At 42.8% G+C, this 27476-nt stretch overlaps 1 protein-coding gene across 1 annotated transcript in view; it reads right to left on the bottom strand.

Moving 5' to 3' along the window:
• Nucleotides 1-2489: 2489 nt before the first annotated feature.
• Nucleotides 2490-27476, bottom strand: part of PRKCB (protein kinase C beta) — a 272893-nt gene continuing 247906 nt past the window's right edge. Inside the window, exons 16-17 of the mRNA XM_058157171.1 lie at nt 16815-16955; nt 2490-3875 (exon numbers count right to left, since the gene is read on the bottom strand). Coding sequence (XP_058013154.1) covers nt 3717-3875; nt 16815-16955 — 300 coding nt within the window. The 3' untranslated portion in view covers nt 2490-3716. The remainder of the gene's footprint in view (nt 3876-16814; nt 16956-27476) is intronic.

The following is a 27476-nucleotide window of genomic DNA, read 5'->3' as shown; positions in this document are numbered from 1 at the left end:
TTTTAATTTTATCCTGTTGATATGTCTCTTTACCTTTACCACCCTCCTGCTGGGTGCTCAAACAGAGCACTCCGTGTTAGAAGATTGTAAAAGTCAGTGAAACAGAAAATAAATCACTGTTCACTGAGCTTAGCATAATCTCTGGGTGAAAGAGATTATCAGAATTGTGGAAGAGTGGCAGGTCTGACAGGGGGTTTGCTCTTAAGAGCGAATTTTCCTGGATTTATGACCCCACCGAATTCCACTCCTTCCAACTTCAGCACGCCCCTGTTTTTATCAGGGAAAAGGAGAGGAATGTTGCTTCTGCTCTAGAGAACTTATTAAATTGATTGATATTCCAAGCAGACGGGAATTTCACAAGCGTTCGAACTTTGATGTAGAATCAGCACGGCAAGTACCGACTCCCTTTTTGAAATTTGAAACCTTTCTTTGTCTTTGATTAATTGACTTTTAAAATGGCGTCTAAAAGTGAAAGTAAAATTTTTAGTACGATGAAGCAGCGTTACTTGTGGATTGTTACAAACGGAGTTTTTATACTGAAAGGAGGAAGGAGAGTTATTAAGTTTGAATTCCTGATTCTTTTGAAGACAGAATGGCAGCTAAACCTTTAAAGCCTTCTGGAAGAAGGGATCTGAACCAAGTCTTGAGGAAATATTGAAAGAACAATTAAAACTTTCTGAAGATAGGCAAAAGAGATGATGGAGAATTTTAATGCAAAAATAAGAGAAGATATTCTTATGGCAGTTCAAGGACTGAGTAAAAAATTGAAGGATTGGAAGTGGAAATGCAACAGATCTCTCAGTCAAATAAGTATTTAGAAGATGAAATGAAAGGTGTTCAGAAAAAGTGGATCAAAATGAAGATCAGGTTGTGATATTACAATATAAACTTATGGAAGGAGCTCTTAGAATTGTGGTATGCGAGAAGAGCGTGGAGAAGACTTAAGAAAAATTATATCAGAAGCATTGGCTGAATTTATTGAAGCGGACCCCAAGAGGTAGCTTACCAAATTGATAAAATATATAGAGTTAATTCTTGGATTGCAAGACAGAGAAAGCTTCCTCGGGACATTGTGGTTTATTTTGTGAAAAGGACTATGAGAAATCAAATTCTGCAAGTTTCATATCAGACAACTTTAAAAATTGGAGAACAGGAGTTGAAGGTGTTGAAAGAGATTCCTTCAAAGATGTTAAGAGACAGGAAGCAAATTGCTTTGTTTACACAAGAACTTAAAAAACATCAGATTCAATTCAGATGGGAGGTGCCAGTTGGACTGACACTATTCTATCAAGGAAGGAGATATAGAATTGACACGGTTTTAAAGGCAAAGGATTTTCTTTCTACAGTTTTGAAAGTCGAAATAGAAGTGATAGAAAACTTCAAGAGACTCAAGAAGGCGTGGTGACCCAAGAGCCTTTATTGCTGCCAGTATTAGAGGAACCACAAGAGCAAAGGGTGACAAGAGGAGCCCTTAAGCGTAAAGAAGAGCAACAGTCTCAAAGTAAAAGTCAGGATCCCATTATGGAAGCTGTGGGAGGAGCTAGACGGAAGATACCGGAGGAGGGGCATTCGTTGTCTGCTTCAAAGCTTCAGGAGGCCAGTAATGGCAAATAGAATCTTGTCATGGAATGTTAATGGCTTGAATTCAGCTCAGAAAAGAAGGAAAATATTTCACTACTTGAAACAATTTAAAAATGATGTGATTTGTTTGCAAGAGACACATATAAAATTATCAGACCAAAAATATTTAATTAATTCAAAATTGGGTAACCATTTTGTTGCATCAGCTTTGGAAAAGAAGCATGGAATTGTTGTATATATCAGGAAGGATATACCAGCTAAGCTAATTGAGGCAGATATTCAAGGAAGATTTATTGCTATTGAACTGGTGATAGATGCAAAAAAGACTTTGTTGATAGGTATTTATGCACCTAATCAGCAACAAGAAAAGTTTTACAAAATGTTACATGAGAGGTTGACCCTCTGGGATTATAGTTCGTTTATTTTATTAGGAGACTGGAATGGAGTAATTGATACAAGAAGGGATAAGAGAACTTCCTCCAAGAAGATACCTATACATGCAAAATTACCAAAATCTTTTTTTGAAATGATGGAAGACTTTGAGTTTAGAGATATATGGAGGTTACGGAATCCAGATGAGAGAGATTTTACTTTTTTCTGATAGGCATCAATCTTTTCACGCATTGATTTTATTTTAATTTCTAATGACTTGCTTTCTAGGGTGAAGAAAACGAAGATATTTTCGAGGTGTTTAACTGACCATAGCCCAGTATGGATGGAATTATTACAAGGATAAAAAGGTGGTAGAACATGGAGGTTGAATGAAAATCTGTTTAGATATGAGGATAATGTAACTTATTGTAAGAAACAGTTAAAAGAATTTTTTGATTTTAATATGTACAAAGGGACACCTATAGGAACTGTGTGGGAAGCGAGCAAAGCGTTTATTAGAGGATATTGATTTTATTTGGACAACAGGCAAAGGAATAATAAACAAAAGCAGCGTAGATATTTGGAAGAAGAAATTCAAAGGAAGCAACAGTTATTAATTCAAAACCCACAAGATCATAAACTTAAAGAGGCTATAAAAATATTACAGAGTCAATTTAATATGTTAATGGCAGACCAGGTGGCAACGAATATACAATATGCTAAACATAATACTTTTTGTAATGCAAATAAACCTGGGAGATGGTTGGCATATAATTTAAGGAAGAAACAGAAAGCACGTGTCATAGTTCTAGGACTTCTTTTATGTGTGAATTTATTAATGCAAATAAATGGAATAGTTAAGAAGAACATGAGAAATGGCAATAACTGACGGTAGAATTCCTATGGAAGGGGGGCATCTGTGTATCTTTAAGCATGGCCCACCTGGGGACAGAAGCTGCCTGCTTCTGCCTCCCTCACCCCATCTAACTGGCATGACTTCCTTCCTAGGGGATTGAGATGGGGGAGACTGTTCTTGTCCCCCATCTCAATCCCCTAGGATTCCTGGGAATAAGAATAATAAACATCCTGGAGTATGAACATCTACTGACAAACTTCACGGATTCACTGAGGTTTGGGGAACTAAAACGCAGGCTGTACCCGAAGGCCTCTGGCAGCCAGTTCTGAGTCATTGTGATTTTTGCAGGTGCCATGGAAATAACAGAGAATTGCCTCTCTGTGCAGATGGGTTTCACATCAAAGTGAAGCGAGAAGACCAGGAGGCAGCATCCTCTAAGCAGGCGATTCTGCAAGGGACCAAGGAGATATGAGCCAAGTCCCATCTTGCAATGCCAGAGCACGTCCGCTCCTTTTGCCAACTGCTTCCTTGGGAAGAAGCCGAGTGGGGCGGAGGAGGAGAGGAGAGCGCCATCAACAGGTGCTCCAGATCCAGAGGCATTTTGCTAACTTTAAGGGAAGCGGGTCTTTCCAACGCTTGCCTCCTGCTTAGCCTCCAAGAGGACCCATAACACTTCAGTTGCTGTTTCTCCTCCCTGTGCCATGGATGCAACCATACTCAGTTGCAGCTCAAGTCTTTGAAGGATGGTCATTCCAGTATCACCACAAAAGAAAAAAAAATATATATCCAAAGCATGACAGCTAATGGTTGCAACAGAGGGTGCCACCACACAGCAGCCAGGACCAAATGGAGATGGCCATGGGTGTGCAAGGGGTGGGGATGGGGGGGGAGGGGGAGGATGGTCTACTTAGCTCTTGACTTCAGGCTTAAAAAACTCAGAGTTAAGAAAGGAAAAGCCTTCAAATTCTGATTGGTCAATGTTCCTGATGACTTCCTGGTCAGGTGGAGTTAAGACAGGTGGATGGCGGGTGAAAAACCGGTCGAAGTTTTCAGCATTGCGTCCACACTATGAAAGGGGAAGAAAAGAACTCATGGCAGGCGGCAAAAGGAGCAAAGGAAAAAAACCTGAATGCAAAAAAGTTGGATGCAGCTTGTTATGTCCCTCTTGCAGCCTGGCCAACCCCCAACCACCACCACCCGCCCCGCAATCTGGGCTGCAGGCAAGTCATTCCCCATGAGCAAAATGAGAGAACCGAAAAGAACCAATGCAAAATCCTTATGGCCCCGGTGGCAGCAGGGAGCACCCCAGAGTCACTGAAGTCATGGATGGGAAGCTGGGGACTCTCGGCTGGGCTCAGCAAGTAATTGCAGGAGGAGAATGGAAGGCGAGGCAATTACTGCAAGGCTCTGCCAGACACATGCAAGGCTGTTACATGCAGAGCTTCTCCGGCTGCTCAGAAAACAAATAAAGGCTGCCTTGGACTTCTATCCCATGCTGGCACCCAGTTTGCCAGGGTTTCCCATGCACAGGACCCCCAGGGAGTTTCAGCCAGGGCTGCAGCCGTTTCACACGGGACGCCGGGCATTGAGCACCAGGGCCGTTTTTTTCTCTTTTCTCTACATGCAAGCCAGCCCTCCCCCTGTGAACAGCGAGGGCCTTTTGACATTGAAAAAGCATAAAGAAATTGAGCCGACAATTTTTCTGAAATGAAAAATTCTCCAGCCATTTCTTCAGGGAAAGGCAGGCATCGCAACCGTGCTGAATTTGGTGCCTCGACGGGAGAAGGGCCATCCTGATGTCTTTCTTTGGGATTTAATGGAGTTAAGGCATCAGACTAGAAACCGGGAGGTGGGGAGTTCTAGTCCCACCTTGGGCGCAAAGCCAGCTGTGTGACCTTGTGGGCCAGTCACTTTCCTCTTGTCCGTAGGAAGGAGGCTCTGGCAAAGCACTTCTGAATGACCTTGCCAAGAAAACTGCAGAGACTTGTCCAGGCAGTCTCCAAAAATCAGACATGATTGAAGGGAAGAAAAAAATATTAAGAGGCTAAAAAAATCTGTTAGGAAATGATTGTACGGAGAAGACGAGCCTGTTTATACCCATCTCTTCTCCCTCTTGTCTTAGTAAGAGCAAGAATTTATCTGACCCCCCCCCCACCCTTTGCTTTGAAAGACATACCAAATTTGCCTTTATACATGGAATAACAACTGGTAGGAAAACGCAGGATAATTTTTTTGCCTGGCAACTGAAGGCAAATGGTGGGAATCCCATTTAACTAGACCTCTTTAAAGAACCAAGCCGTAAACACTTGTTCTCAGTCACAAAACCCTGGAGAAGGTTGCAAATGCACCCAATGAGGGCCCTGGGAGGCTCCAGAGAACAAAAGGCAAGAAGGAAGGAAAGGCTTCTCTAGCAAACCGATGCAGGGCTGCCTTACAGGTAAAGGCTCCCTGATCCAGAAAAATCAGACATCATGTGAATTAGATTCCGGCTGAAACTTTTCCAGCGCAACAAGATGCTAAAAAATCTCCCGGTCACTCTGGAAATGGGCTTTCTGTGACCAGAAAAGGTCTGCATTCTAGTCCACAATTCAAACTTAACATTACACTGCAAGTGTGATTTTAACAGATTAACAGAGTTGGGAGGGACCTTGGAGGTCATCTAGTCCAGGCATCTCCAACCTTGGCAACGTTAAGTCTGGAGGACTTCAACTCCCATAAGTCCCCAGCTAGCTTTGCTTTTCTGGGAGCTGAACTTTTCTGGGAGTTGAAGTCCTCCAGGCTTAATGTTGCCAAGGTTGGAGATCCCTGATCTAGTTCAATCCCCTCTCCCAAGAGGAGACCCCACATCATTTCGCAGATGGTAGTCCAGTCTCTTTGAGTCTGGTCCCCTTTTTTGGGGGGGGGGTCTGTTACAACCTTCTGGCAAGACAAAAAAAATCAAGGAAGCTGCATTTTCACCTGGCAACTTTTTAAAAGGATAGAGTAAATTCCCACATAGGGCGATGCCTGGTTTGAACCCAGAACCCTTCCTAGAAGAATTCCAGTGTAATCAGCCAAACACAATGAGAATATCATCTCAAGTAGCCTTGATGCCACCTGGTAGGATAAAAAGTGTGATCCATTTCCTTCTTTTACTTGCTGGAGAAGAATTTCTTTTGACTTGGTTTCTCCCCCAGCTGGGATTCTATAATCCACAATTCCAGTGGTCGGATTGTCCAGCCTCCAGATTATACCTTGGAAGCCAAGACAAGAAGCCACCGATGGAAGAGACAGAGCCGAATTCGAAGGGCTGTACCGAGTAAAGGCCTTGCCAGTCAGTCCTGCTGGCCTCACCATGACGGGGCTCTTCATTTGTGGCTGCTTTGATCAAAGCAGTTCCAGAGCTTCCCTTGCTTGGCGTGAGGTTTCCGAGGAAAAAAGTGGAGCTTCAAAGCTTCCCTCTTCCCTGCTCATGTACACAGCTTGAAAACTCACTCAGCCCTGGTGGCGGCTCTTCACGGACTTTTCCCAAGCCCCCTAGATGGCTTTTTAGCTATCATTTGCTGAGACAAAGGAATTTGCATCCTCCATAAAACTGAATGGTAGGAACTGAAATCATTCCAGACCGATTCAAAAGTGCTTTTTCCAAAAGGCAGCTGGGCTTTCTTGATTTTGTCTTTGAGAACACCTTGCTTCCCATCCAAAGAGCTTCTTAGGTTCTCTTCGAGAAGAGAGATGCATTCTCATCCTTGGATGAGAAGCAAAATGTTTTCAAAGACAAAACCAAGAACGTCCAGTTGCCATTTGGAAAAAGCACCTTTGGGAGAACTATGACCCGAGAATCTCCAGAGACATTCAAAACTAATCTCTGCAAACTGTCCGACCTCTTCAGGCCCTCACAGTCGCTGACTGGAGAAAGGTGATGTTGCTCTGAGCTTTTGGGCCGCAACTACTACACAAAAATTATCTCTCTCTCTCTCTCTCTCTCTCTCTCACACACACACACACACCGGCTTCCAAGAAGAGGCCAATCACAGGAGAACAACATCCTGAAACAACGGTCACAGCCTCCTCACCAGTCAGCCTGCTTGCCATCTCCCAGCCCAGCCCGGCCAGCACCCATTCAGTCTCTCCCTTCTGAAGCTCCCTTTGAGGGAAGCAGCTCCAAACACAACCAGGGCTCCAGTCGACAAGAAGGTGAACAAGGGGGCATGGAAGTGGGTGGGTGGGAGTGGTGGGAACAGAACCAAGGAACACAACATTCCCCTCCACTCATATTATGGCGATTTCTTACCACATTTTCTGGACGATCTAATTTCCTTACTTCCTTTCCCCCACTTTTCTCTCTCCAGAATTTGAACATATTCAATAGAGAGACATCTTTCTACGAGTCCCATATTTCCAAATTCAAATAAAGCATTTTTAGTGTACACGAAGATGAGCCAAGTCTGGTTCCAGAGATGCTTCCTTGTCTGCCTTCAAGACACCGGATGGCAATTTCAGCACCAACAGAAGAGAATATTTGTAATTCAGAGTTGAACTGTAGGGTCCTTGGTGCTTTCTTGTAGGCATTTCATTATCCATCTAAGTAAACCCATCACTGAGTCCTTCGGGAGAAGGGCGGTATAGAAATTAAATTATCAATCAATCAATCAATCAATCAATCAATCAATCAATCAATGCTAGAAAGGAATGGGGTTTCCTGTCTGTTTATTTACAACCAACTTGTCCTGTTGGTGTTGATTAGTGTTCTCAGTGGCTGCTTCATTAGTCTGTTGTTTACTGTTTGATTTTATTTTGTCTGAATGGGTAGTTATAACAGAGAGCAAACACTGCTCCCCACTAGCACGGATGATGTTCCCTAGTTGGGTAATGAAACATCTGCAAGAAAACCACCAAGCTCAGAGAGAACCAAGGATTCCACATCAAAGTTTCCTGGCAAGGTCCTTTGGCTTTTCCTGGACTCTGTTTTTAGCAGAAAAGCCTGGAAGAGAAACATCTGTGTGAACACACATCTTCTCTTCAACAGGAAGGCCTGCCTGTTCCGATCGTCTGCCAGAGAACATATAGGCCAGATGGTACTCAGGCAAAACTGCCAACCAAGGCATTCTTCCAGCCACTACATTCCTTATGTCGGCCTCTTCAATGTGGGGTGACAAAAGAAGAAGGTTGTCAGAATTGCCAAAACAATGCAGGGAAATTCTTTTGTGCATTCTTTGGTCTTTCATTGTGCTCAGTATTGCAGCGACCCCAAGGCCTCCGGGAAGCTGCTACGTTTGGAAAGGAAGGAAGAGTCCCTTCACTTCGCCAGGTGCAGGAGGAACCAAGCATCAAACCTGCCCCACGTTTGGCACGGAAAAGCTCACAGCCCTGTTGAATTGGGCGTACTTGTCTTCCAAAGAAAAATGCATTTAAAAGTCTTTAATTATTGACTACGTAAAATGATTTACATTATAATATGGCTATCTTTACCTCCTTCCCTTGTTATTTTTAAACTGTACTTCTTTTAGCAAAGTCTTTTGAAAAAGCAGCTCTTCTATATTAAACAAAAGATACCTGTGCTCAGAATGTCTTTCCATAGAACTGCAGAAAAAAACAATGGCTACCAACCTGCCATCCTTCCATTGAGGACCTGTATACTGCATGGGTCAAAACGAGGGCTGTGAAAATATCTACAGACCCCTCACATCCTGGACATAAACTGTTTCAACTCCTACCCTCAAAACGGACGACGTTATAGAGCACTGCACACCAGAACAACTAGACCCAAGAACAGTTTCTTCCCGAACGCCATCACTGCTAAACAAATAATTCCCTCAACACTGTCAAACTATTCACTAAGTCTGCACTAGTATTAATCTTGTCATCATTCCCATCACCCATCTCCTTCCACTTATGACTGTATGACTGTAACTTTGTTGCTTGTATTCTTATGATTCATATTGATATTATTTCATGATTGCTTATTTGTACCCCATGATCATCATTAAGTGTTATACCTTAAGATTCTTGATGAATGTGTCTTGTCTTTTTATGTACACTGAGAGTGTATGCACCAAGACAAATTCCTTGTGTATCCCATCACATTTGGCCAATAAAGAGTTCTGTTCTGTTCTATTCTATTCTATTCTATTCTATTCTATTCTATTCTATTCTGTTCTGTTCTGTTCTGTTCTGTTCTGTTCTGTTCTGTTCTATTCTATTCTGTTCTGTTCTATTCTATTCTATTCTATTCTATTCTATTCTATTCTATTCTATTCTATTCTATTCTATTCTATTCTATTCTATTCTATTCTATTCTATTCTGTTCTGTTCTGTTCTATTTCCAGAAAACACTAATCCCTCCTCTCCTAGCCAGAAAGAAGGAGCTGGCACGTATGTCTCTAAGCCCATTATGGCCAGTGCGGGCTCACTGCTTGCTCACCTTTGCATTGGAGATTTCCCTGACAAAAATCCAACACCCAGACACCCCCACGGTTTACCCAGGGGTAGAGTCATCATTGGCTCTCAGGTGGCCCCACCAGCCACCAGAGCTATGGAGAAAGGCGGAGGTGTATGTCGAAAGCCACCAACCATGGAAACCAACCAAGTCAGGGAAGAAGCTGGAATGATTCTATTTTTAAGTGCACAGGAAGCTGAATTAAACCTCTCCCCTCTCCTGATGTACGTTTTGAGAAACACAGGGATAATTACATCAAGTTCATTTGCATTAGAGATTGGAGGCAATCAGAAAGCCTGGAACTGGGCTCCCTTGTTTTGCAACATGTGAGAGGTGGTCAGATTTCGGTGGTCCGGTCCTGGAACAGACTCAACAGTCTGACCTGCTGTTTTGATCTCCAAGGCAACCAGGAAGCTTTAATGTTGCATGAAGGCAACGGTGCACGTATACTTTTAAAGAACAGCCAGCTTCAGAAGAGGGGCAAAGGAGGCCTCCCCATCTCCCTCCAACAGGCCAGGAGAGGGCCCTGGAAGAGGGCAGGAAGGAAGGGAACATTAGGACAGGAACAGTAGGCAGGTAGGCACGTTGGTGCTCTTATGCACGCCCCTTACAGACCTCTTAGGAATGGGGTGAGGTCAATAGTAGATAGTCTTTGGTTAAAGCTTTGGGGATTTTGGGAAGAGACCACAGAGTCAGGTAGTGCATTCCAGGCATTAACAACTCTGTTACAAAAGTCATATTTTCTACAATCAAGATTGAAGCGGTTAACATTAAGTTTAAATCTATTGTTTGCTCTTGTATTGTTGCAATTGAAGCTGAAATAGTCTTCAGCAGGAAGGACATTGTAACAGATGATTCTATGAGTTAAATTCAGGTCATGTTGAAGGCGGCGGAGTTCTAAATTTTCTAAACCCAGGATTTCAAGTCTGGTGGCATAAGGTATTTTGTTGTTTTCAGAGGAGTGAAGAACTCTTCTTGTAAAATATTTCTGGACACGTTCAATTGTATTAATGTCCGAAATGAGGTGTGGGTTCCAGACAGGCAAGAACTGGTCTAGCAAATATTTTATATGCTCTGGTTAGTAGTGTAATCTTTCTGGAGAAGAAGCTACGCGGGATGGGATGGCGGAAGATCTCTTTTCAGTTTCAGCCTACAGCCCTGAGATCTGTTGGTGCTTTGTCATCTAAGGGCTAACCAAATCCAAGCCAGATTAGCTTTCAGAGAGACTGCTAGTTTGCTTCCTGGTCCAATTCAAGGTTGCACTGCTCTTGATCTTTTAAGGCCTACATGGCATAGAACTAGTTCCCTGCAGAACTGCCTCTTCCAGGTCACATCTACCCATCCCATCAGGTTTGGCAGGAAGGGCCTGTGGTGGGTCCCGTCTGTGAGGGAGGTCTATCTCGACGGGGTTTAGGGGATGAGCCTTTTCTGCCTCTGGAACATCCTCCCTCCCAAGGTGAGGTTGTGACCTTCCAGACGGCTCTTAAAACCTGAGGATCCGAGAGGGAGTCTGTGCCCTGGCGGGTTTACATCGCATCTCCCGCCTTGTGATCTGGCTTTCTTCATTTTGTTCCATCCAGTTTGCTTTCACTGATCTTATTGAACGTTGCAATCCCTGGTTTAATTGCTCGCTGCTTAGAATCACTTTTTATGAGATGGGTAAATTGATGATAGTTAAGATAGCTAGCAAGCTAGATAAATCAACAGATTGATTTAAATCAATAGATTTAAAGAGCTTCAATAGAATAATAGGGTTGGAAGGGACCTTGGGGGTCTTCCAAGGACACCTGGCCTGGGAAAGAATGCAAAGCTGTTTCAAGACACACCTGACATCAAAGTGGTTCCCAAAACATTGCACCAGGATGCTACTGGACACTGATGGACTAGCCAAAGGGAGGGGGGAATCACAAAAGGGAAGAACTTTGTAACTTTGTACAGGAACTTTTAGTTCTAGCCTGCTTTCACTGCAACCTGTAATCCTTCGTAAAAGAACTTATCACTTCAACCAAAAGGAGTCGAGGGTCTTTCTTTCCTAGGGACCAGGCTGGGGCAGGTCTGACAAGGAGTCTTTAATGTGCAGAGTTGAGAGGGCTGTCAGCTTTTCCTCTGCAGCATTTCCCGAATGACCTCCACGAAGGCCATAATGCATATTTGGTTAACCAGACGGTAGTTCTGGATCTCTGCAGAAGGTAACTCAGAGCTTGTCTCTTTTGTGAATGAGAAGTAACAACTGCGCTTTCTTCAATGAAAGGCTAGAAAGTTCCTACCGGCAAAACTCAGTCTTGACATATAAACAGAAGTGGCAAAACAATGTTGTTGTTTTTTAACCAGAAAAAGCAGGATGATATTTAGGGACAATGCAAAGTTGTTCTAAGCTGCTTCCTTTCCAAACTGACCCCTCTTTAAGGAGCAAAATTACCTCCTTTTCAAGCAGAAGCAAAGATTTCTGTCCCCTATAAATATCACAATTAGCAGAAATGCCTGGAAATAAAACTGTCACTCTCAGTGCCACATTAATGTCCACACCAAGATCCAGAATAGTCCCCTAGAAGGAGGAGATTTATTTTTTACGGCTCACTAAAGAATCACCTCCAGTGTTTATAGCTAGGGGAAAATTGACTTGCATTTATTTACAGCTGCTGATATCCAGCTCAGAAAATAGTCCGTATTATTTCAACCAGTCAGAATTTGCTTTCAATGCCAAAGATGTGCTTAAAAGTCTGAAAAACCAAAAAGTGACCCCTACCACTATTTATTTTCATCGGGGATTGAAAAAGATCACCAGGCCAAGAGTAACCTGTAGACTGGAGTAGACCTCAGTCTTTCCTGACAGTTGGCAGTCCTGGTGTCTACAGAATGTGACACCCATCCACCCCAAATAGAGCAGATCCCTCCTTTTCATTCTCTTCTCCTTAACACCCAAATTGCAAATAGCCTGGTCTGGTTGGTGTAATAACTACTGTTGGTTAAACATATTGAGCTGGTTGAGGTTTGGTTCCAGGAACATGGAAGGGCAAAGCAAAAGAGTAAGTAGGGAGTCCACAGTAGAAATAGACGCAGGAGATGGAAATGGAAGAGGAAAAGTCAAAGGGAGAGGCTGGTGGTGGTAAAGAATGGAGAAGGTGCTAGAGCAACAGGACAGGAGAACCTTGGAAGAAGGTTCTTGCAACTTCCCTTTGGTAGAACATACCATAAGAAAGAACCTGGCTAGAATTCATTTTTTTCATGGGGCTTCTCATGTTGCTTGAAAGAATTTTTAATACTACTAATCAGAGCATCCTTCTAGACCAGGGCTCTCCAACCTTGGTCCCTTTAAGACTTGTGGACTTCAACTCCCAGAGTTCCTCAGCCAGCTTTGCGGGCTGAGGGACTCTGGGAGTTGAAGTCCACAAGTCTTAAAGGGACCAAGGTTGGAGAGCCCTGTTCTAGACCACGGGTGTCAAACTCGTGATGTCACGTTGTTGTCACATGATGTATTGCAACTTCCCCCCCTTTGCTAACCCTGGGGTGGGCGTGGCCAGCACATGACACATCTGGCCCACAGGCCACGAGTTTGACACTCCTGTTCTAGACCATCTTTCTGGAGTCATGATGGAGTCTCACCTACTGGAAAATCCATCTTAGAAGGTGCTGAAGGGACAGTCCTGTTCCTTCTCCTGGTTGGCATTTTATGGGATGCTGCAGAAAGTTCTCTCTTGCTCACTGTACACTTTAAGTGAACTACTGGGTAGCTTAGATGGACATTTCATCAGTGCATAGCCAATACTCTGCTCAACTCTTATTTTCTATCTACAGTTTCCAGGAATTCGAAAGACTTTTAGGTTGATATATGAAAATAGTTTGGACTGAAAAAACTACAACTTAAATCCAAAATGAAGGTAATATGTATATATTTCAATAGTATAAAGCTCACAGTTGGATTTAGACAAGGTTGCTCTCCTTGGACAGATTATTCTCTCTGGGACTTCTCTTCAAGTTAACCCTAAATGGAGAAGCTTGGAGTGGGTCCTTTGGCAGAGGGCATGGCCATATCGAACTCCACAATGAAGCAAAGCCAGGGTACAGAGCAGAAACATAACTTACCTAGCTTGCTTATCCTCATAGGTTTGATGATTAAAATGAAAATGTATATTGCAATATAAAGATATAAACCCCGGTCATTCATAATTGTGTCCTGAACTGGACACAAGAAGGACACAGTTTGTGTGGTAACTTCGCGACACATTTTCCTCCTTTGGCCTCCCCCATCCCCCAATCCATCCAATAATTTTCACTAGGAGGGAGAGACAAGAAACAGAAGGGAGCCACCGGAGGACTTTCTATTCCGAGAGTCCATGTGCAACAAAGAGCTCATGCCCTGAATAGCGGCTGATTTCTCATTGTGTTTGACTGAATTATTGCTTCCTGCTGAGTAAGCAGAGGCTGCTGCAAAGACGGTAGAAGGAATATAAAAACTCCAATTTCTCCGGAAAAAGGAAAAGGAAGAGAATTAACAGAATGTCGGCAGGCAAGTTCAAAAAGTGAGAGCTCAAGGAGAGATTTCAGGTTCCATAATACTCCTACTGAAAGCAAGCACAGGTAGGAATTCCAAACACAAATCAGTAGATTTATGGTAAAAAAAAAAAAGCTTACAAAGTTGTTTCAAAAAAGAATTCTAGTAATTGCTGCACATGAGATGGAAGTGATATTTACAATGAAATTAAAATTTAATTTTTGCATGTTTTCTCCCTTCTACACAGTGTGATAGCTTTGAAGCTATTCTCTCGATCAGAAAGATGGTTTTCTTCTACGTCCCATTACAGGCTATTTGCTTTGGACCTAGTCATAAATTGTTTTTCTACCACTTTCCACCAAGTCTATCCCCACTTCTTCCCTCTTGGAAGAACTTAGTGCTTTTTCCATTCCCTTTCTCCTAGCCAGGAGTGTTGTGTCTTGCCCGCCCTCAGAGCAGCCGGGGCCTTCTTATCTACTCCCGAACACGGAGGAATGTATGCCTCCTGGCCCCAGTCCTGGCTCCATGCCCAGACAAGCTGCAGAGGAGGGGGCACCTCCCGGCCCCAGCCCTGACTCCATGCCCAGGCAAACGGAGCAGCTAGACCCCTCCCCCTCCTCCACAGCATGTGAGCCTGAGGAGGGTTTATTACCAACAGCTGATTGGAGTGACCCTCGCATCAGAAGATTGGATAGGCGGAGGCAACAGAAGGAAGGGAGGGGCAGGCCTTAATGAGTGCTGAGTCATGGAGCCACACCCCATGGCCTATATAAAGGATCTGCTTTCTGGCAGTCTCTGAGTCAGGCAAAAGTCGAACTTATCTTGCTGAAGTCACTTACTGGTCTCCTGCCTGCTCTGAGGACTTTGCTAGGACTTTGGGCAGAGCTGCAGAGGCAAGCCTGATTCGGATTTCCCTGACCCGGCCGTCAGCGGAGAAGTGGGACACGACAAGGAGTTTTCTCTCAAATCTGAAGAATTCTCCTCTTCTCTCTCCCCCCATCTAGTCACCCTAAAGCAGGGGTCCCCAATCCCCAGGCTGTAGCTCACTACTGGGCCATGGCCTATTCAGAACCAGGCCGCACGAGAGGTGGGCTGATGCATGCACACATTCATGTGCAGTTTCACTCATCCAATCAGTGCCCCCAAGCTTCTCTTCTGTCTTGTGTGAGTGGAGCTGTGCACGCACATGTGCACATCGGGCTGCCACTTGTACAGCCCAGTTCCCTCCCCCACAGAGTCGGGCTGCCAAGCCACCTTTCCCAATGTCCAAAAGCAGACCAGAGAGAGCAGAGGCTGAATGGGATGAGTGCGCCCTGCTCAGCTTTACTGACTCACTGAGGCTGCGTGTGCAGGACACCTGATCTGCTTTTGAAGTGTCAGGCAGCCTCGGTGAGTCTGAAGGAGCATGAGACCACACCCCACAAAGGCTCTTCTCCACACCAACGGACGAAAGGGTTTGGGGAATGATCTCACACTGCTTCAGGCCTTCCATCTCATTGCAAAAGCTTTTGGCATGGAGAAGCGTGAAGGAGCGTGAAACTGCACCGCAAAGACTCCTCTTCTCTCTTGAGTGAGTGGAGCTGCGCATGCAGGTGTGGGCCTGACCCTCTCCCCTCCCCACCAAGCTGCAAGGCTTGGGAACTGCTATCCTAAAGGAAAAGGAATTCCTTACTTCTATCCCAGGGAAACAGGAGGAGACTGCAGGCAGCAGTCATCTCAAACCTTAGTAGTTCATATAATCACAAAGGCATTGCTTGGGGAAGCATTTATTTTCTCTCGTTTACCATTGGCTTATGGTTGATGTGCTAAGGGACAGTAACATTCAGAAGTTGTAAGCCGCCCTGAGTCTTCGGAGAAGGGCGGGGTATAAATGTAAACAAAAAAAAAAGTTGATAAAGAGTTCTCCAAACTCAGAGTTGAATCTCTGTTGGAAATGAGATTGTTTGGGATGCTTTCAGGTCAGACAACCTAACAGTTTTAACAGGGAAAACCTAACAGGGACAACTGAGCGATCTCCACTATGGAAGGGAGGCCCCTGCAAGAGATGAGATGGACCATCTTCATGAAAAGGTCAAAGAAAACTAGAATATCCAGGACTTTGACATGTGTTAAATCAGCAATCTAATCCAAGGATATCAAATCCCAAGGACTATATAGGGAGATAAGACTGGCTGATTTGGTAATTAAAATTTTGGCAAAGCACCAGATTTGCCAAGAAGAAGTCAGGTAATCTTAAATAACGTCTAGCTGGGGAGTTGTGTTGATGCAACCATAAAAATTCCTTGTCTGGGAAGAAGGAATGTATAACTGGCCCCTTTGATACTATTCTCCCTGATGTCAAAAAAAAAAGGGGGAAGATGAATCTCTAAAGGTCATCGATTTGAGAGCCAAGGAAAGCATTCTGCTGCTGCTACTGCATGAGGATCTGTTTGCTGTGCCTTCTGGTTCCAGAGTATCACAGCGCACTGTTCATGTGGGAGGGAGGTCATAGGGAACAATATATTCAGACTTTCATGAAAGCCCATCACTTTCTTTGCTCTGTGAACTAGGAACGTGGATAAGTGAATATTAGCCTCCCAGGGATCTTGAGAATCAGGAGGCATACAAGTTTAAATATTTCTCAAAAGATTGAGGGGAAAAGGGAGAAAGATAAAATCTGGGAATGGCTTACCACTAGAACATTAAAATAAGAAAACAAAGGCTTGATTTTGGCTGCTCAAGAACAAGCTATTCAAATTAAGGCTAGAACAGGAAAAATCATCAAATGATTCAAAGTACAGATTGTGGAAAGAGGCAGAAGAAACAGTAGATTATAGCCCGTGCAAGAAGATTGCACAAACTGATTATAAACAACATAACCCAGGAAAATTACAACTAAAAACAATAATTTTGAATTGCCGTATAGTTCTTTCAAGGAAGCAAGGGAATTGCATAATGAAATTGTCATGCGTAAACCCTGCATTCCTCCAAATTAGTTCTTAATCCTGAACAACATATTCCTTGTCTGAGAAATTATCTTATTACGAGCATCCAGAAAGAGGTCTACTGCTCCAGGACTATAAAAGAGAAAGGAGAAAGAAAAGAAAGGAACTTACAGCTTTGGGCTTGAAGGGAGGTTGGATTTCTTTCCGCTCGAGTTTGTCCCAATCAATATATCGGAAAAAGGCATGCTCCTTGATATCCCGTTCTCCTTCCGGGCCGCACCCCAACCGCTTAGCTGGATGCTTGGTCATGAGCTTGGGAAAAGGGAAGAGAACATGGTTCACCTGCCATCTTTCAGAACAAGAGCACCAGGTTAATAACGATCATCTCCAACCTGTAAATCGCTTATTTTCTACAACATAATCCTGCTATCTGACCCTCTCTCTCTCTTTCTCTCAGAAGGAGCCCAAACAATTTTTCTGGAATAGACTGCAGAGGAAGGCAAATTCAGTTCAAAAGAGATGCTTAATCGTTCAAAACCAGCATAATACAGGAAGTGCCTGGGTAATGTCAGCAATTGGGACCAGAATCTTTGTCCCTAAACAATATGACTGTAAAACAGAACATCTCATGACCTCATAGATCTCCCCCCATGCACACATACATGACTGCATTAGTGACAGAAAGCAAGGTAATCCCCATTGCTGTCGTACATTGAATCCCACAGCAGCAGGTCTCCTTTGGAACCCTCAGAGCACTGGAGACTGCCTTGTGCGAGTTGGAGAGGACCAGGAGCAGCCTCCTTGCAAGGTTTGTGAAGGCCTCAGAAGCATTGTAAGAAGGCAGCACATGATTTGGAGATGTGTGCACATGGCCTTGGGAAGAAGGCCCAGAGTGGCCAGCAGCTGCCTCACACAGGGCCAGGCCAGGCGCATATGATCAGCAGTGGGAAGAAGATGGTGAAAGTCAGCCAGAGAAGTGGGGGTGGTGGTGCTGTGCTGTGGTTTTAGGGTAGCTTCCCCAAGATGGCGCCGACGAAGGCTGCCTCGGTGAAATGCTCTCTAATGGTTTCTTTATTTCTAATTGTTCTCTGCAACTCACTACGGATTTCCTACTCACGAGACGATCTGCTAAAAATTAAGCAACATTTCTTTAAGGAGCAGCTTTCTTTGATCTCACCCCGCCTGCCTTTACAAACACGGAGGAGATTCTAACACAGGAGGAGGCAATTCCCACGGAGCCATGGATTACCAAAAAACCCAAATGACGGAAGCGAAGAGAGGTAAACGAGCTGGGATCTTAAACAGATTTAAAAATTGCATTAAAACTCCTCTGCCTTCAATTTTTCTAACAAATGTGCGTTCACTTGCAAATAAGATGGATGAAATACTCCTCTTAAACAAATACTATTCTGATTTTCGCAATTCAGCAGTCCTATGCTTCTCTGAAACCTGGTTAAATGAATCAACTGAAGATAGCAGCCTGAACATTCCAGGGTTTCAGATTGAACGATCAGACAGAATTACAGAAACATCTGGTAAAAAGAAAGGAGGAGGCTTATGCCTATATATTAACAACAACTGGTGTCAAGATTTAAAAATAATTTACAAATTCTGTGACAACAATTTAGAGACTTTAATTATCAACTGCAAACCATACTATTCGCCTCGTGAATTTTCCTCATTTCTTCTAATTGCTGTTTATGTCCCACCACAAGCCTGTGTAAACAAGGCATTACGAACTGTAGCTGACCAAATCATGGAGGCTGAAGCCAAACACCCTGATTCACTGGCCATTATTTTGGGAGATCTAAACAAGGCAAACTTAAGGAAAGAGCTACCAAAATACTTTCAGCATGTCAATTGTCCCACCAGAGGCAAGAATACTCTAGACCATTGCTACACAACACTAAAAGATGCTTATCGGTCTTTACCATGAACAGCTGTAGGACACTCTGATCATTGCATGATTCACCTTGTACCTGCTTACAGGCAAAGAATTAAAACCACAAAACCAACAATTAAATCAGTGAAGACCTGGACGGATGAGGCAAAATTAAAGCTACAGGCATGCTTTGACTGCACTGATTGGAATATTTTTGAAGATACCTCTGCAGACCTGGATGAACTCACAGATACTGTAACATCATATGTCAGCTTCTGTGAAGACCTATGTGTACCTACAAGGAACTTGCGAATATACAGTAACAACAAACCTTGGTTTACACCTAAACTTAAGCAGCTACGACATTCCAAAGAGGAAGCCTACAGAAAAGGTGATAAAATGCTGTACAATCAGGCCAGAAATGCACTAACAAGGGAGATCAGAGCAGCAAAAAGAAGCTACTCTGAAAAGCTAAAGAATCAGTTTTCAGCAAATGAACCAGCAAACATGTGGAAAACTCTTAAAAATATCACTGGCTATGGCAAACCTCCTTCCCAGGCTGAAGGTAATCAACAACTGGCAGATGACCTGAATGAGTTTTACTGCAGGTTTGAAAGGAAACTACAGCCACCTATCTCCACAACCCCCATCTCAGACACACCAACAACAGCCAAGCCTCCTACAACTGACCCCATTTCATTGGGTTCACAACCCCTAGTGATCACAGAAAAGGAAGTGCAGGACCTATTTCACAGACAAAAGCCAGGAAAAGCTCCAGGCCCAGACAAGATAACTCCTTCTTGCTTAAAAGTCTGTGCTGACCAATTGGCCCCCATCTTCACCCATATTTTCAATAAATCACTAGAGATGTGCTATGTTCCTTCTTGCTTCAAATGCTCTACCATCATCCCAGTGCCGAAGAAGCCCACCATCAAGGAACTGAATGACTACAGACCAGTTGCTCTAACATCTGTAGTCATGAAAACCTTTGAAAGGCTAGTGCTTTCCTACTTGAAAACCATCATGGATCCGCTGTTAGACCCCTTGCAATTTGCATACCGAGCAAATAGATCAACAGATGATGCTGTTAATATGGCTCTGCACTACATCCTACAACATCTTGAGTCTCCAAAGACCTATGCAAGGGTCCTTTTTGTAGACTTTAGTTCAGCATTCAATACCATCATTCCAGACATTCTTCTAACTAAGCTAAACCAGCTACAGGTACCGGAACAGACTTGTAAGTGGATCACAAGCTTCCTAACAAACAGGAAGCAGCAGGTGAAGCTAAGCAAGATCACATCAAATACCTGTACAATTAGCACAGGGCCCCCCCAAGGCTGTGTACTCTCCCCACTTCTCTTCTCTCTGTATACCAATGACTGCATCTCCAACAATCCATCTGTTAAACTACTGAAGTTCGTAGATGACACAACAGTGATTGGTCTCATTCGAGACAATGACGAATCCGCATATAGACGAGAGGTCAAACGACTAGCCTTGTGGTGCGACCGAAACAATCTGGAACTGAACACACGCAAAACCGTAGAAATGGTGGTAGAATTTAGGAGAAACCCTTCCATACTTCCACCTCTCACAATACTAGACAACACAGTATCAAAAGTAGAAACCTTCAAATTTCTAGGTTCTATCATATCGCAAGATCTCAAATGGGACAGCTAACATCAAAAACATCATCAAAAAGGACAACAAAGAATGTTCTTTCTGCGCCAACTCAGAAAGCTCAAACTGCCCAAGGAGCTGCTGATTCAGTTCTACAGAGGAATTATTGAGTCTGTCATTTGCACCTCTATAACTGTCTGGTTCGGTTCTGCAACCCAACAAGAAAGACACAGACTTCAGAGGATAATTAGAACTGCAGAAAAAATCATTGCTACCAACCTGCCTTCCATTGAGGACCTGTATACTGCACGAATCAAGAAGAGGGCCGTGAAAATATTTGCAGATCCCTCGCATCCTGGACATAAACTGTTTCAACTCCTACCCTCAAAACGACGCTATAGAGCACTGCACACCAGAACAACTAGACACAAGAACAGTTTTTTCCCGAAGGCTATCACTCTGCTAAATAAATAATTCCCTCAACACTGTCAAACTATTTACTAAATCTGCACTACTATTAATCTTCTCATTTTTCCCATCACCAATCTCTTTCCACTTATGACTGTATGACTGTAACTTTGTTGCTGGTAATCCTTATGATTTATATTGATATATTGACCATCATTTGTGTTGTAAATGTTGTACCTTGATGAACGTATCTTTTCTTTTATGTACACTGAGAGCATATGCACCAAGACAAATTCCTTCTGTGTCCAATCACACTTGGCCAATAAAATTCTATTTTATTCTATTCTATTCTACAGTACGAGGCTCGAGGTGGCGCTTGTCGGTTGCAATGGTGGTACCAGGAGCACTGGGGCAAAATAGGCACCTTCAGCAGTCTCAGCTGGCTGCTGCTGCCCCGAGCCTTTCCGTCGGCCCCAGGGCCACCAGTGCTGCCCCCCTTCCACGCACACATACATGACTGCATTTCAAGCAATTGGCAACTGGCTTGCAGCATTCGGCAGTCACACAACTGCATGTCAGGATTCCAAGTAACACCCCAAAAGAATCAAAACTCCAAGGCAGGCATTTTCCTCAAAGTTTGAATTTATTAGAGATAAAGGGGCCGGGATAGCTCAGGCTGTTAAGAAGTCTGTTATTAGAACACAGTAGCCTGCAATTACTGCAGGTTCAAGCCCGGCCCAAGGTTGACTCAGCCTTCCATCCTTTATAAGGTAGGTAAAATGAGGACCCAGATTGTTGGGGGGGCAATAAGTTGACTTTGTACAAAAATATACAAATAGAATGAGACTATTGCCTTATACACTGTAAGCCGCCCTGAGTCTTCGGAGAAGGGCGGGATATAAATGTAAACAAAAAAAAAATGTCATATTGGCACATCTGGGAAAACCCGAATCTGAAAGCTGCCTGGGTTTTCCCCACCCAAAGTAAAGTTCCTTCCCCTGCATCACATGGTCCAATCAGGTCACTGTCCCAAATGTAGTTGACTTCCAGTCATGCCTCCCCAGGTACTGGCTGAACATCCTTGACTTCCAAGGGAAAAATGTTGTTATGATTACACAGCCCACACTGTCTGCACCCCCCTCCTATTCCCACAGCTTGCCCATCCATTGCTGTGGCAGCCCTGAAGACTTCAATTAAAGATGGCTTTCAGGGCTAACACTGCAATTTACAAAATGTTTTGTGGGTTTCTGATCCTTTAAGCCAGTTTTTGGCAAAAAAAAAAGAGCAAGCTTCTATGAGTACATTGATTTGCTTAATGACCGTGCCATTCACTTAAAGACTGCCATTGAAAAAGACATAAAATCTGGTCCAGACTTATGACCGTCATGACGTATGATGGAAATTTTTGGCTCCACTATGGTTGTTAAGTTGAGGACTATCTGTAATTCTCCTTTATTATTATTATTTTTTTTTTTAATAAAAAGTTTTATTTTTACAATCATATCAAATAATTCATCCAATGTACAGTTATATACAATTAGTCGGGCTTGCCCAGTCACCACCACCCTTTTTAACACTCTTCCCTCTTCTACCTTCTTTTACTTTCCAAACCTTCCTCTCCTTCTCTTATCTACATCCACCTCCTCCACCCTACACCTTCCTTCTCCTCTACTATCCCTCTTCCTTCCTCTTCTCCTCTTTCCTACCTCCTACTCTCTTTTCTCCCTCCCCACCGTTCTAAAATGGTAACTATGCAGACCCGACCCTACATTAATTATATTTCTTCAATAATCCCTGTACATTAACCATCACTCCATCTCTACCAAACCCCCAATTCCCTCCCCTTACCCCCACCCCACCCCGACTTCCCAGAACAAAATGCAGGGTATCAAAACTAACAATCATAATCCAAAATAATTCCTAAATTATAATCTTTAGTCACACCACACTTAGTCACACTCTCAATTCCCCTCTCCTTCAAAAATATATCTAATACAAAATATTTCCTAAATTTACTCATATGCTATTCGATATTTTTTTTATCTGATACTTATTTTAAATATAATCAATCCACATTTTCCATTCTAAAATACATTTTCTAGTATATAGTCTTTCAAGTAAGCGGAGATTTTGTCATCTCTGCCAGATTTGATACTTTGAGTGTCCATTTGTTGTTTTGTTTTGTCCATTCTTCGATTGTAGGTAATTCTTCTTTCTTCCAATACTGAGCAATCAAAAGTCTTGCGACTGTTATTAAGTTCAAAATCAATTTAGTCTCTATAGCTGTATAGTCCATAATTATTCCTAGTAGAAAGAACTGCGGAGTAAACTTAATCTTCTTTTCAAAATATTCTGCATGATCCACCAGCCTTTAATCCAAAATACTTTAACTTTTTTACAAGTCCACCATATATGGTAATAAGTAGCATCTTCACAATCGCATCTCCAACATTTAGCAAGATCTAATATGTGTTTCTTGTAAACAGGTAATGTCATTTTTAAATTATTTCAAATAATGAAATACTTTCCTTCTCTTCTGCGGTGAATTCAGGCCATTAACATTCCAAGATAATAGTTTAATTGCCATTATCGGCCAAAGGAAACTTTTGGAACACCAGCCGCAGATCACATTTTACTTTAGGCCTTGCTCCTCCCACTGTTTCCATTGTAGTAGTTGCCAGTTGTTGTTGTGCCTTCATCTCTTGTTCCTTGCGTTTAGCAGCAGCTCTAGTCAGCCTTTGTTCTTTTGAATCTAAACCCGTCGTAGGTATTTCCAACACTTGTAATAAATCTTCTTCCATCACAATCTGTTCTTGTACCTGCTTCACTTCTCTTTCCTTCACTTCAGCCTCCCTTCTTCTAGCTTCCAATGGGGGAAGACTTCCAACTTTAATACCTCAACATAAAATTCTCTTGCTTTTCCAACCGTATTGAAACGATGTACTTTCCCTGCATAATATACTATTATACCAGTTGGAATATCCCATCTATATTCAATCTGATGTTTTTTAAGTTCATTCACCAGGAAGGCAAATTCCTTCCTAGCCCTTAACATTTTGGTGGAATTTCCTTTAATATCAAGATATCTTGACCAGCAATCTGAATCTTCTCCCCTTATATGAAGCTTGCAAAATCTGATTTCTCACTATTCTGTTTGTAAAATAAATAACAACATCCCTTGGCAACTTTTTTGCCTTGCTATCCAAGAATTCACACGATATATTTTTCAATTTGATAAGCCACATCTGCTGGACGAGCTGCTAATATCTCAGCAAATACTTCAGAAAAATTTCCTTAAATTCTCTTCCTTATTTTCTTTCAAACCTCGAATTCTAAGAGCAAATTCCATATTTGTGTATTGTATCAAAACTATTTCATCCTGTCTTTTCCATTTTACTTTGAAATTCATCCATTTTATTTTCTAATTTTAAATTATGTTGCTTAATTACTTCAACCTCCTCTTCTAATAAAATCACATTCGTTGCCAAACTTTGTACTGCCATTACAAATCCTTCTTTAACTTCTTTATTTCCCACTTGAATTTCTGATATCTGCTCTTTCATTTCAGACATCTCATCAGTTATTACTTTAAATTTTTCTTCTATAAAGCCTTTTAAGTTCTCTTGTAACGCCTCTAAATTCAATGTTCTAGTCTCTGCTGTATGAGCTGGAGAGGCACCAGCTGATAAAGTTCCAGAGCTCTTTGTTACAGTAGACTTTAATTGTTTGGCTGCCATCTTCTATAAAATTATTTATTTATTTATTTCCAACTTAATATTCACTTTAAATCTTCTTAACTTCTGAGAAACACAGTCTTTAAAGCAATATTTAAAAATCTCCTAGATTCTATCAGCAGGCAGCAAAGAGTTAAAGCAGCAAGTAACATGCAAATTACCAACTGCAGAGGCACACGCTGAAAGTATCACTTTTGCTTTCCACTCGTTAACTTGTTAACAATTCGCCTCCATTTTCTTGCTGTTTTCAAGCTTGTTACAAAGTATCGGGGAATCGGCTTGGCTACTTGCTTAAAGTTCTCCCACTTTCGTTCTGTCCGGTATAATCCTTTATTGTCCAAAATAAATCTCGGCGTTTGGTCGTGGTGATTGGTTCCGCCAAAGCAGAAGAATCCTCGGATCTGGAGCACTTCGGGTTACTGGAGGGAACTTAACCCTTCAAACCCCTTTTTTCTCAGGGGCTTTAGGGAAATTCAACCTCTGCCCTCAGCTCACCCTTCTCCTTCTCCCGAAGAGGGGGTTTTCCGAACCGCTGGGCAGCAGATTTAAGCTGTCCTAGCGATTCCACATAATCCAGAGGTTGGTGATCGTAAAGATCACCGCCATCACCTACGGTGCCAAACCGGAAGTCCTGTAATTCTCCTTTATTATAGGGCTACGAATCTTGCAAGTCTGAAAGTACAAATCTCCCATTGTCACAATCCAATCTTGAATGGATGAGGCTCCTAGAACTTCCTACTCTGGAGTGGATAAAAACTCTTCTGGCCCAGCTGGTTATGGTTTAGCTGGTTGCTGAACAATATTCTGCTGATACAACATGGATAATTATGGTGTTTTGCAGCTCTTGTCACCACAATTTAAGTCGGAGAATGAGGTCATAGAGCTCCATCATGTTCACTCTTGAATCTTGAAACCACTGGCGGTCTACATGTTGCTTCAGCTGCTTCATCTCAGTAGTTCAGGGAACCCCTAAGACTGGTACCCAGAAAAGCATCTTATCCTGCATCCTCATTGTCTTGGTGTTGCAAAGCTCAATCAGGCATGTGGGAGGAACTGCCAGACATCTAGCAAACAGCCCCGGTGTCAGACCAGATGCTGCAAAGTTAAAGGAGATGCCCAAGGAAAACAATCTTGACTGAAATTTCTGGAAATTTTCAGTCCATAATCTTACATTTAAAATCCCCAAAATGTTATTTTACAGCACTGAGGAAATTTGTGTCTAGCCGTCATCCTCAACTGGTGAATCAACCAGTTAATCATCATTTAAAAAGTTAGGATTAGAACTAGAAGAGCTGCTGGTCCATGCACACTGGCCAGCTGCTTTCTTCCAGATGCATGCACACACTGGAACCTAGAAGAGAGCAACTGGCCAATGAGCATGCCTAACGGACCAGCTGTCGGCAAGCATGAACAAGAGGGAACCCGGAAGAACAGATGGCAATGGCCTCTGGCACATGTGCCATAGGTTGCCCATCCATTGCTGTGGCAGCCCTGAAGACTTCAATTAAAGATGGCTTTCAGGGCTAACACTGCAATTTACAAAATGTTTTGTGGGTTTCTGATCCTTTAAGCCAGTTTTTGGCAAAAAAAAAAGAGCAAGCTTCTATGAGTACATTGATTTGCTTAATGACCGTGCCATTCACTTAAAGACTGCCATTGAAAAAGACATAAAATCTGGTCCAGACTTATGACCGTCATGACGTATGATGGAAATTTTTGGCTCCACTATGGTTGTTAAGTTGAGGACTATCTGTAATTCTCCTTTATTATAGGGCTACGAATCTTGCAAGTCTGAAAGTACAAATCTCCCATTGTCACTTTTTACCATCTGAATAGTTTGGATGGATCTTTTCTCTTTCTCTGCCTATTACTTAGTTGCAGGCTTCTCTCCCTTTTAAGCTCATTGCTTAAGCAATATCCCTACCTCCCTCTTCCAAGGTTGTTCTCGTATTCCGTCAGGTCTAGTCCAAGAACAACATCACACAATCCAGCCAAAGTTCACTTGTTCACCATAAAAAGAGAATCGTGCCAGACTAACCTATCCTACTCTAATCTAATGCATGAACCCTGGTAGATTCTAGAGAGTGGCTATCCTAAACCTCTTCCTCTTCCCACGATTCAACTCCAGAGTGTGCAGTCTGTTGTCTCACCCATCTTTGGAAGGTGCTCCATTCTCCCTGCAGAACCTGCTATGTTACTGTAGTGTGTCACATCACTTCCCCTTCTTAGACACATTCCATTACCTAGCACTGCTGCATGAATGATCCTTGAATGAATGGTCCTTAAGTGAGGACTACCTGTAACTAATGGGACTACCTGTAACTAAGGTGGCTCTTAGGGAGCTGGATTTTTGGTTGAACTGCAGTTTTCATGTAGTCTTTAACAGCAACACCACGGAAAGCCCATTGTCACAATCCAATCTTGAATGGATGAGGCTCCTAGAACTTCCTACTCTGGAGTGGATAAAAACTCTTCTGGCCCAGCTGGTTATGGTTTAGCTGGTTGCTGAACAATATTCTGCTGATACAACATGGATAATGATGGTGTTTTGCAGCTCTTGTCACCACAATTTAAGTCGGAGAATGAGGTCATAGAGCTCCATCATGTTCACTCTTGAATCTTGAAACCACTGGCGGTCTACATGTTGCTTCAGCTGCTTCATCTCAGTAGTTCAGGGAACCCCTAAGACTGGTACCCAGAAAAGCATCTTATCCTGCATCCTCATTGTCTTGGTGTTGCAAAGCTCAATCAGGCATGTGGGAGGAACTGCCAGACATCTAGCAAACAGCCCCGGTGTCAGACCAGATGCTGCAAAGTTAAAGGAGATGCCCAAGGAAAACAATCTTGACTGAAATTTCTGGAAATTTTCAGTCCATAATCTTACATTTAAAATCCCCAAAATGTTATTTTACAGCACTGAGGAAATTTGTGTCTAGCCGTCATCCTCAACTGGTGAATCAACCAGTTAATCATCATTTAAAAAGTTAGGATTAGAACTAGAAGAGCTGCTGGTCCATGCACACTACCCTTCAGCTGCTGATCATTTGAACACATAGAAACTCACACTTTCAGAATTTCTACACAAACCCTGGTTGCATTCCAAGTGGGGAATTGCTGAAAGGGAACTAGAACATAGAACAGTGACAGCTAACCTTTTTGGCACCAAGTGCCGAAGCTGGAGCCCTA

Source organism: Ahaetulla prasina, chromosome 14 (genome assembly GCF_028640845.1).
Source record: "Ahaetulla prasina isolate Xishuangbanna chromosome 14, ASM2864084v1, whole genome shotgun sequence".
NCBI classification, from domain to species: domain Eukaryota; kingdom Metazoa; phylum Chordata; class Lepidosauria; order Squamata; family Colubridae; genus Ahaetulla; species Ahaetulla prasina.
This window is presented reverse-complemented; position numbering and strand designations above follow the sequence as displayed.